General features: G+C 43.7%; 1 protein-coding gene across 5 annotated transcripts in view; it reads right to left on the reverse strand.

Moving 5' to 3' along the window:
• The window catches only part of galcb (galactosylceramidase b), an 89,909-nt gene that overhangs the window by 69,302 nt on the left and 10,369 nt on the right, over positions 1 to 10,238 (reverse strand). For 3 of the 5 annotated variants that reach the window (XM_070879540.1, XM_070879541.1, XM_070879547.1), the window contains exons 3-4: positions 8,602 to 8,665; positions 7,161 to 7,274 (exon numbers count right to left, since the gene is read on the reverse strand). In XM_070879540.1, the coding sequence (XP_070735641.1) occupies positions 7,161 to 7,274; positions 8,602 to 8,665 (178 nt within the window). Of the gene's footprint in view, positions 1 to 7,160; positions 7,294 to 8,601; positions 8,666 to 10,238 lie in introns of all 5 variants that reach the window. The other 2 variants (XM_070879542.1, XM_070879544.1) reach the window with 2 other exon arrangements.

The following is a 10,238-nucleotide window of genomic DNA, read 5'->3' on the forward strand; positions in this document are numbered from 1 at the left end:
TGGTGAAGGATTCAGCCAGCCGACAGAAGACTTTGGAAGTTTCTGTCTTTGGAAAAAAAAGCTACAAAATCCGAGGTAAACTACAGCACACGGTGAGAACAGCTAGAGATTAAACATGGCAGTCGGATATTTGGGTGAATATAGACACGACCAGGAACGTTTTAAAGCGTATGTGGATCGGCTAGAAATGTATTTCACTGCAAATAACATAATTGAAGTTCCAGACAATGCAGTCCAGAACCAGGCTTTGTTGGAACGTAAGAAAGCGATCTTCTTAACAGTGGCAGGTCCAGCATTGTATGAAACCCTTGTAAATCTGCTTGTGCCTGACGAGCCAAAGGACACAACATTTAAAGAGATTTTAACGAAGCTGGAACAGCACTATAACACCAAACCGTTAGAAACTGCTGAAAGTTATCGTTTCGGGATTCGGAATCAAAAGGCTGATGAAAGTATCAATAATATCATAGCATTAAAAAAAAAACTATCGATGCACTGTAATGTTGGAAACTTTCAAAACCGAGCATTATGGGATCGTTTTGTTTGTGGGGTGAAAAATTATGCGATCAGAAAGAAGTTATTGATGATGGATGACTTGACTTTTGAGATTGCTTGTCAGACAGCGAGGTTGATGAGCGTGGCCGAACAATATTCCCGAGAATTAAATAATGATACTGTCGTCAGTCAACAGAGGTAAATCACCTGCAGGTTCAAAGTAAAAGGCGGCCAGGGCCGAAAGTCTCAGAAACTGGAAATTCTACCAGAGCGTCGAAATCGTGCTATAGGTGCCTGGGACAACACATTGCTCAAAGTTGTCCATACGTGAAAGCAGTGTGTTTCTTCTGCAGAAAGACTGGGCATCTTGCAAAGGCATGCTGACTGAAGGGTAAACCAGTTTTTAAAGCTATGAGTCCAGCGTTCAAAGCTATGAGTAGTAATCCAAAGAGACTGCATGGCTTGGAAGAACAACAGCAGGACGAGGAGATGTTAGAATTACACGTCATCAGGAGCACGAGGTTAACGGACAGCGATTCGGAAAGCATCAAAATCCACATAGATATTGCGGGATTCAAGATACCAATGGAAATTGACACGGGTGCCTCCGTGAGTGGAGTACCGGAGTCACTATATCACAACAAATTGCGTGATTTCCAGCTGGAGAAATCCAAGATAGAGCTGCGAGGCTACTCGGGAGAGAAAATTCCTGTAGTAGGCCGTATCACCGTACCGGTGAAGTATAAAGATCAATTTCAGAACTTGCCTCTAATAATAGTGAAAGGAGACAAGACTGCTTTACTAGGAAGAAATTGGTTAAACTCACTGAAGCTGGATTGGAGTAAGATCTTCTCTGTGGAAGCGAGATTTTCATCAACGGATGAGGTTATCAAACAGTATCCGAAGGTGTTCTGTGAAACGGGCAGTCCGATCCAAGGCTTCAAGGCGAGTGTCAGGGTACAGAAGGACGCTAGATCGGTTTACTACAAGCCATGTTCCATACCATATGCACTCAAAGAGAAAGTTGAGCAAGAACTCAAAAGACTAGAGACTGAGAACATTATTTGTAAGATAGATCGATGTCATTGGGCTACACCTATTGTTGTTGTACCTAAGCCTGATGGTAAAGTAAGATTGGGCCCAAGTTTCGGCCTCAGTTGCTCCTGATTTTTTGGAGCAACTGGTGTAGAACGGAATATCTTAGAAATTCAAATTCTCGGCATTTAGTTTGCTCCAGTTCTAGTCAGTTAGAACAGTTTCACTTTGGAACAGAATTTTTTTTTCTAGGGGGCGTGTCCAGCCACTTACGCCTGTTTTCAAAGTTTCGGCAGTGAAAACTTACTCCAAACTAACTTAGAATGGAGTAAGTGAAGATTTTTGTACGCTCGAAAAACCTTGTCTACACTTTAGAAAATCAGGCGTAGGTTACAAATCAGGCGTAGGGAATTGAGGGGGGGGGGGTTAAAGGGAAGTTTACAAACATTAAACACTTCAGTTTTACAAATAAAGAGCCATCATCAATAATAAATGATAAAAACATCAATAAATCAACCAATAAATCAATCAAATGCACGCAGCCCCAGTGAGGCCATTCGGCCAGGGCTAGGGGCCCTCCCACACAGTTTTGGGCACCTGGAGCTACTGCACATGCGCGCCCACTGTAGCGCGCATGTGCAGAGGTCCCGGCACTGTTTTCAGCGCAGGGACCTAGCTCCGCCCCCCACAGCTCGTGCTGCGCCACGCCGAGGGCCAGAAGACCAGCAGGGAGCCGGGGAATCTGGAAGTATTTTTTAGGTGCACTTTATGGCACGAAAAACGGGCGTCCAGGTTGGGGCTGCGCCGTTCTAAGCGTGGCCCGAAACTTGGGCCCATTGTGTGGTGATTATAAGGTAACCGTAAACCAGGTTATAGAGGGTAATGTCCCGAATACACTGCCGAATATGGAAGATTTGTTCACAACACTGACAGGTGGTCAGATCTTCTCAAAACTGGATCTTAGGAATGCCTACTTACAGCTTGAACTAGATGAGGAGTCCAAGTCATGTTTGACTATAAACACTCATCAAGGCCTATATCAATTTAATAGGCTACCGTTTGGAGTGTCTTCCGCCCCTGCCATATTCCAAGGGGTGATGAACCAGATTTTGCAAGGTATCGAAGGAGTAATATGTTATTTGATGACATACTAATTTCAGCACCAAATAGGCAAATTCATAATAAAATATTGAATGAAGTTCTCAAACGGCTAGAGAAGCACAGAGTACGAGTGTTTGCTCGAAAGTGTGAAATTAAACCAGAAGGGGAGAGTGAAGAACCATCACCATAAATGGTTAAAGTGGTTACCAGGAAGAGTGGTGAAGATATGTGGTCCTCGCACATATTTGGTCAAGATGTTTGATAATGGACAGGTTAGGTTTGTCCATATTGATCATATTTTACCTACAGACATGGAAGGAGTTGAAGGTGGGAATGATTCAATTATTTCTGACTCATCAGATAGTTTTGATATACCAATAGCAAATCCTAAATTCAATGTACTGGAAACAAATCCAGGAGAGAATCAGAATGAAAGTCTGCGTCCGAGTCAGGAAAACAAAGAGCCTGAAGTTAGAGTGAGTGCAAATGAAAATCAAGGAAATTCCATGGAGGAAAATGTTCCTCAGGATGAGCCTCAAATGAGTGTGAAATCAACAGCATGTTTGGAAGGTTCTGTTCGAGAGCGAAAGTATCCTCTTCGAAACAGAAAACAAGTGGCAAAGTTAAATTTGTAAATATGTATAAAAATGAAGTTATTTATGATGTTTGTTATGATGGCTTTTTCATTAAGGAGGGAGAAGTGTGATGTCTGTAAGTGCTGTAAGCTTGTAATGCTTGTAGCTCCATACTGTGGATGTGGATGTATTGTGTACTGTCGCTGCAGAGTTATAATAAACTAAACCAGTTCTTTCCGGTAGCTTCCGGACAGAGAGCCTGCCATTTTAAGAGCTGTGTGTGTGTGCTCTGTAAAGATATGACAAATACGATCATGGCTGATCTGATCATGGACTCAGGTCCACTTCCCTGCCCGCTCCCCATAACCCCTTGTCAGTTAAGAAACTGTCTATCTCCGTCTTAAATTTATTCAATGACCCAGCTTCCACAGCTCTATGAGGCAGCCAATTCCACAGATTTACAACCCTGAGAGAAGAAAGTCCTCCTCATCTCAGTTTTAAAAGGGCGGCCCCTTATTCTAAGATTATGCCTCCTAGTTCTAGTCTCCCCTATCAGTGGAAACATCCTCTCTGCATCTACCTTGTCAAGCCCCCTCATAATCTTTTATGTTTCAATATGATCACCTCTCATTCTTCTGAATTCCAATGAGCAGAGGCCCAGCCTACTCAACCTTTCCTCATAAGTCAACCCCCTCATCTCCAGAATCAACCTAGCGAACCGTCTCTGAACTGCCTCCAAAGCAAGTATATCCTTTCTTAAATATGGAAACCAAAACTGTACGCAGTATTCCAGGTGTGGCTTCACCAATATACCCTGTATAACTGTAGCAAGACTTCCTTGCTTTTATACTCCACCCCCTTTGCAATTAAGGCCAAGATTCCATTGGCCTTTCTGGTCATTTATTGTACCTGCATACTAACCTTTTGTGTTTCATGCACGAGGACCCCTAGGTCCTGCTGTACTGCAGCACTTTGCAATTTTTCTCCATTTAAATAATAACTTGCTCTTCAATTTTTTTCTGCCAAAGTGCATGACCTCACACTTTCCAACATTATACTCCATCTGCCAAATTTTTGCCCACTCACTTAGCCTGTCTATGTCCTTTTGTAGGTTCTCCTCTCACATTGCTTTTCCTCCCATCTTTATATCGTCAGCAAACTTGGCTACGTTATACTTGATCCTTTCATCCAAGTCGTTAGTATAGATTGTAAATAGTTGGGGTCCCAGCACTGATCCCTGCGGCACCCCACTAGTTACTGATTGCCAACCAGAGAATGAACCATTTATCCCAAGTCTCTGTTCTCTGTTAGTTAGCCAATCCTCTATTCCTCTATCCATGCTAATATATTACCCACAACTCCGTGAACTTTTATCTTGTGCAGTAACCTTTTATGTGGCACCTTGTCAAATGCCTTCTGGAAGTCCAAATACACCACATCCACAGGTTCCCCTTTATCCGCCCTGTTCATTACATCCTCAAAGAATTCCAGCAAATTTGTCAAACATGACCTCTCCTTCATAAATCCATGCTGACTCTGCCTGACTGAATTATGCTTTCCCAAATGTCCTGCTACTTTTTCTTTAATAATGGACGCCAACATTTTCCCAACCACAGATGTCAGGCAAACTGGTCTATAGTTTCTTGCTTTTTGTCTGCCTCCTTTTTTTTTATAAATAGGGACGTTACATTTGCAGTTTTCCAATCTGCTGGGATCTCCCCAGAATCCAGGGCATTTTGGTAAATTACAACCAATGCATTCACTGTCCCTGCTGCTACTTCTCTTAAGACCCTAGGATGCAAGCCATCAGTTCCAGGGGATTTATCCGCCTTTAGTCCCATTATCTTATTGAGTACCACCTCCTTAGTGATTGTGTTAAACTCCTCCACCCCTATAGCCCCTTGACAATCCACTGTTGGGATATTTTTAGGTTCAAGTCCCATATCTTGTGCACATAATCTAGGCCATCACTCCAGTACAGTACAAAGGAATTGGTGCATTGTTGGAAGCAAAATCCTTTAGATGAGATATTAAATCAAGATCCTTTCTGCCTGTTCAAATGCATGTTAAAAATCCCACATACTATTTAAGAGGAACAAACCATCCTATGTAATCCAGCCAATATTCCTCCTTCAAACAATATCACCAAAACAAATCTGTTTAATCAGCCATTAATCTGACTGCAACTCATGGGATGTTGTTGGCATAGAACAGTATACCAGTCACTTGACTCCAATTGCGTGAAGAGCTTTGAGATATTTTGTTGACATAAGGCAGTATATGAATGTATTTCAACCATTTTTAAGTTGTATTTTTAGACGATTGCTACCTTCATCTGGTTGTAGAAGTCTTATCTTTGTTACAATTTACATCTATCATTAGCGCCAGGTACAGAATATCACATGAATGTACAACCTTAACTGATTCTTCGAACAGACAAATGCCATTCAGAGATACTCTATTCAAAAGCTTTACAAATTAATCACCTAATTTTTATTTTCTTTTAAAACTATGTGTGCACCATGATATATCACAGGAAAGGTTAACCAATACCAATAATAATCACAGACCATATAACTTGCACAACTATTCATTACTAATAGAGTTAGTAATTACAAAAAAGCAAGCTTCAATGGGAGTCAACTTTAGATGATTATTACAACAGAACAGTATGTTACAAATACTTAGGGACCAAAATTGGCCTATTTTATAGCCTCATTAATGCCACAGAGGGATACCAACGAGGACAATGGCGCTTTTGCCCGGGGGAGGGGAAATAAATTTCCACAGCGGTTTGGGGGGGGGGGGGGGGCGCTATGCCGGAAGTACCGCACCCCGGGCCAGTCCACAACCGGCGATGACGTTATTGCTGTGCTCGCCGACCCCCTTGCGCCCCGTGGGAAAAAATGCCCCATGAACCGCGAGCAGATGTCCGCCCCTTAAAGGGGTGGCCTTTAGCACCCTAAGCCACCATTCGATGCAATGGTGGCCCTCGCGTCGACCAGGCCACCATCATGCAGCCCAACACTCCATTTTGGGTGCCGGACTGCTGGCCCGGTCGATCCCCTCCCTGGTGGCCCAGTGGCTGGCCACTGAAGGGCCTGCAGAGTGCGCAGCAGCCCTCCCCTTTAATTGTAGTACTAAAGCCTCCTCAGCGCTGCGCTGCCGTCCCGCGAACGCCCCTCCAAGGAAGTGGAGTGCCTGAGACAGCGCTCCGCTTTCTTTGAGGGGCGCACGGCCCGATATCACGTTCGGGGTGGGACATCCGGGCCGAGCAATAAAAGTCCTGCCCCCGGAAGGTTACCGCCCCCAATCGAGGCGAGGGGCAGTTTTTCCCCCTTAACGTGTACAGAACAGGGCATACTACAGCTTTTGCTCTTCAGTCATATTGTACATGGTTGTCACTGTCATACATACGCCAGGCAGCCCCACTTCCTCAACTAGGATGTGCAAAGTAATCACTAGAAAGATCTAGTTTTACAAAAAATTCTGAAGTCTAAAGACACCACCTGATTTAGCACTAATCCACATAGATGAGAAGGTTCCAGGATCAATTCCCAGTTATGTTGAGTTTGCTGTTCTCAGCCACACAACAGTTGGGATGTTACAATTGGCCTTAGTATTGCTGGATTGAGAAGAGCCGGTGTGGAGGGGAGGGGAGAGGGGACAAAATAAAATAGCTAGAACTGCTAATTGGTGTTCAACAGACTCGGCACGAAGGTGTATGGCAGTGGACATCAGTAAGTACAGCAATGGGCTTAGCCATAATGACTTCCATAATAAATAGTTTAACAATACTCATTGTCTAGGTTCATACATGAAGAACTGCAACATGGGCATGGTACTGAAAATCTGCTGGCCTTTACTATCTACACAGAAAGATAAAACATTGAATAAGTAAATTGCAGAACAAAAGGATTGAACAGTTGAGGAGTACAGCTGTTAAACACATACCTATTAATTTAATATTAGGATTCCTTTTCTTTGCTTCTTTCATCAGCCACCACTCATATCCTCGGAAATAATTTTCATCATTTTCATAGTGCATGTGCGAAGGTTCTGTCCCATCTGTAAAGGAAGAAAGAAACTACCCCTTGTGAATCATTCTGTATATTTAATTATAAAATTATGCAAATATATGTTGTACATTAAAATGTTAGTTGTCTCACAATTCCAAAGATACTGCAACAGTCGATGGCAACATAAATGTGACAGATTCAAAACAATTGGGCGCCACCTAATGTACCGTGACAGCCCCTACCGCTATCCTGAGTAAGCCTCATGAACTCTTTGCTTTAAATAGATATAGGAAGAGATGATTAATTGAGAGAGAATGAAAGCGAAACAAGGAACGTGAGCAAGAGAGAGACAGAGCACACGAGATAGAGTGCCAGTGATAGAAAGATCACGGCCTCCTAGTTGAATAGAGGAGAAAATAACAACTGCATTTTGGATTTTCTTCCATTTAAAAAGAAAACAAAAGTGAAATTGTTTCTTTCAAATCAATTTGATTCCTACTGGTAGACATGCACTGGAGTATTTTTATAAAAACGACAACTATGGATGGGGAAATGGGCACACAGTGAAGCAGAAGTCCTTCAAAACTGCTGCTGTCAAAGAACAGATCATTGCGCAAGAAAATAGTTGCCATAAGTCTCTAGCTTGAATGCAGGAGAGCGATCAGGAGGAAACCATCATCAAAGGAAAATGATCAAAGGTATAGCAGTTGCTGAAGCAACCACCATCCCACATAACCACATAACCTATAAACTGTCACAACCTACCTCCATGGTCGATAATCTGCAACAGCTCTACAACTTTTGTTCACATTAATAAACCCCTCCCCCGCCATGTACTGACCACAAATTTCAACCATTTTCTCCTCTGCCTCCCCATCTCGTTCCTTCCTCCCCTGACCCCTCACCTTTCTCCTCTATCTCTCTCTGCCTATCCTGCACTCTTCCAACTGTCTCCTTCCTCCCTCCCCTTTTTACTCCAATTCAATTTCCCAAACTCTAAGCCCGCTTGACCTGAATTCTGCACATGGTCTCAACTACCAAGTGCAATGCCATGGAAAATTGACTGGCATTGCAAAAACTGGAGATACAACAACCAAAACATAAGATCTACCAAATAGTTTTTTTGTCCTAATGCCTGTATACAAGATTTAAATTCTACGGGGTTGAATTTCTGCAGGGGCTCTCCCCATCGCCGGCCAACTTTGGCAGAAGAACTGCAGAAACCTTATAGAAATGGCGTAAGTGCCATTATTCGGCAGATCTTCCATGTTACAGTGGACAATCGGGAAAACCCCGATGGAAATTCAACCACTATAATCTTTTAATCAGTGCATTTCAGAGTCAAGTTGTTTGACTTTGAGAGACAGGGTTCCTACCTGTTGTTTGGGCATCACCACCAATTTCCACTTTCAAGATATGCAAGGAGGCACCAAAGTTTGGCTGACAACAAAAAGGAGATTATATTAACAGGATAATGTAATTAAGTTACAAAATGCCAGAACTGTTGGGCAAGAACAGAAACAGGACTTTCATTAATTAATCAAAGTTGCTGCAAAATAACATGCATTTATATAGTGTCTTTAATGTAAAAAAAAATGCTTCATAAGTGGAAATAGATACCAAGCTGTAGTGGAAGAAATTAAGAATGACTGGCAGGTGGGTTTTGAGAAGGGCCTTTAAAGGACGATAAAATATTAGTAAAGTGAAGGGATTAAGGAGAAAGTTCTAGCGTGCAGAGCACAAGAGTACCAGTTAATTAATGTCTCAGTAGTAAAAAATAATTTGCCCAAACTAAAATTAAAAAACATATATATGGTACTGCATGATTTTCATTTAAAACCAACTTATAAAAGCCCATACAAGAAACTCCCTATGTGCAGGAGCACAATGCAGTGGAGCAGATGTTGTCCCTTTTCCATCTTGCTATTAAAACAAATCCATAGTTTCCATGTAAAGGGGTCCTGATCACAATAATATCATGGGACGAGAGAGAAGGCACCACTGTATTAAACAACAAACTTGTAAGATATTTGCTTACATTCATAACTCCCTCCAACATAGTGAGTTTCAATTTCAGCCAAGCTCCTGAGGAACTGACAGCTGTCTGTGACCACCAGTTCCCATTGTTTTTGTATTAAAATACTTCTCTATTACTCACGTATGGTTTTGTAACAAACCACTTTCTACAACAATTAGTACACTTTCTCCAGTCCTAGGGGTCAATTTTCCCCAAAGCCGTTTTTTGGCGTACTTGAAGAGGCCCAACTACACCAAAAGAAAATCATCCCACTTTCCCCATTTGAATTGTTGATTTTGGCATTGCCTAGCTTGTCCTTTAGCTTTGGGGGTGGAGCCCAAGACCTGCGCCAAAAAGAGCGGGTTGCCAGGGTGACGAGGGACACACTGCGGGCCGAGGCTGCAAAGTGAAACATACAATACATTCCGGCCAGCTCATAGCAACCTGCACAAGCACCTTGCACATTGAAGCAGCATTCCAACATTAAATTATTAAAGTGTGTATGCCAAAAGTCTATTCCCCCCACCCCCGCCCCACCCCACTCCCTGTGCCCGGTGCCACTCCTAACCCTGGCCGAAAGACCTCCCTCCCCTCCTCCTTCCCTCCCCACCCCCGCCCCCGCCCCTCCCCACTCCCTGTGCCCGAGGGAAGGAGATTGTGGGGGAGGGGGGGGGGGGGGGGAAGGAGATTGTGGGGGGGGGGGGGGAAGGAGATTGTGGGGAGGGGGGGAAGGAGATTGTGGGGGGGGGGGGAAGGAGATTGTGGGGGGGGGAAAGGAGATTGTGGGGGGGGGGAAAGGAGATTGTGGGGGGGGGGGAAAGGAGATTGTGGGGGGGGGGGAAAGGAGATTGTGGGGGGGGGGAAAGGAGATTGTGGGGGGGGAAGGAGAGTGTGGGGGGGGGAAGGAGAGTGTGGGTGGGGGGGGAAGGAGGAGTGTGGGGGGGGGAAGGAGATTGTGGGGGGGGGGGGAGGAGATTGGGGGGGGGGAAGGAGATT

This window comes from Pristiophorus japonicus, chromosome 4 (genome assembly GCF_044704955.1).
Source record: "Pristiophorus japonicus isolate sPriJap1 chromosome 4, sPriJap1.hap1, whole genome shotgun sequence".
NCBI lineage: Eukaryota > Metazoa > Chordata > Chondrichthyes > Pristiophoridae > Pristiophorus > Pristiophorus japonicus.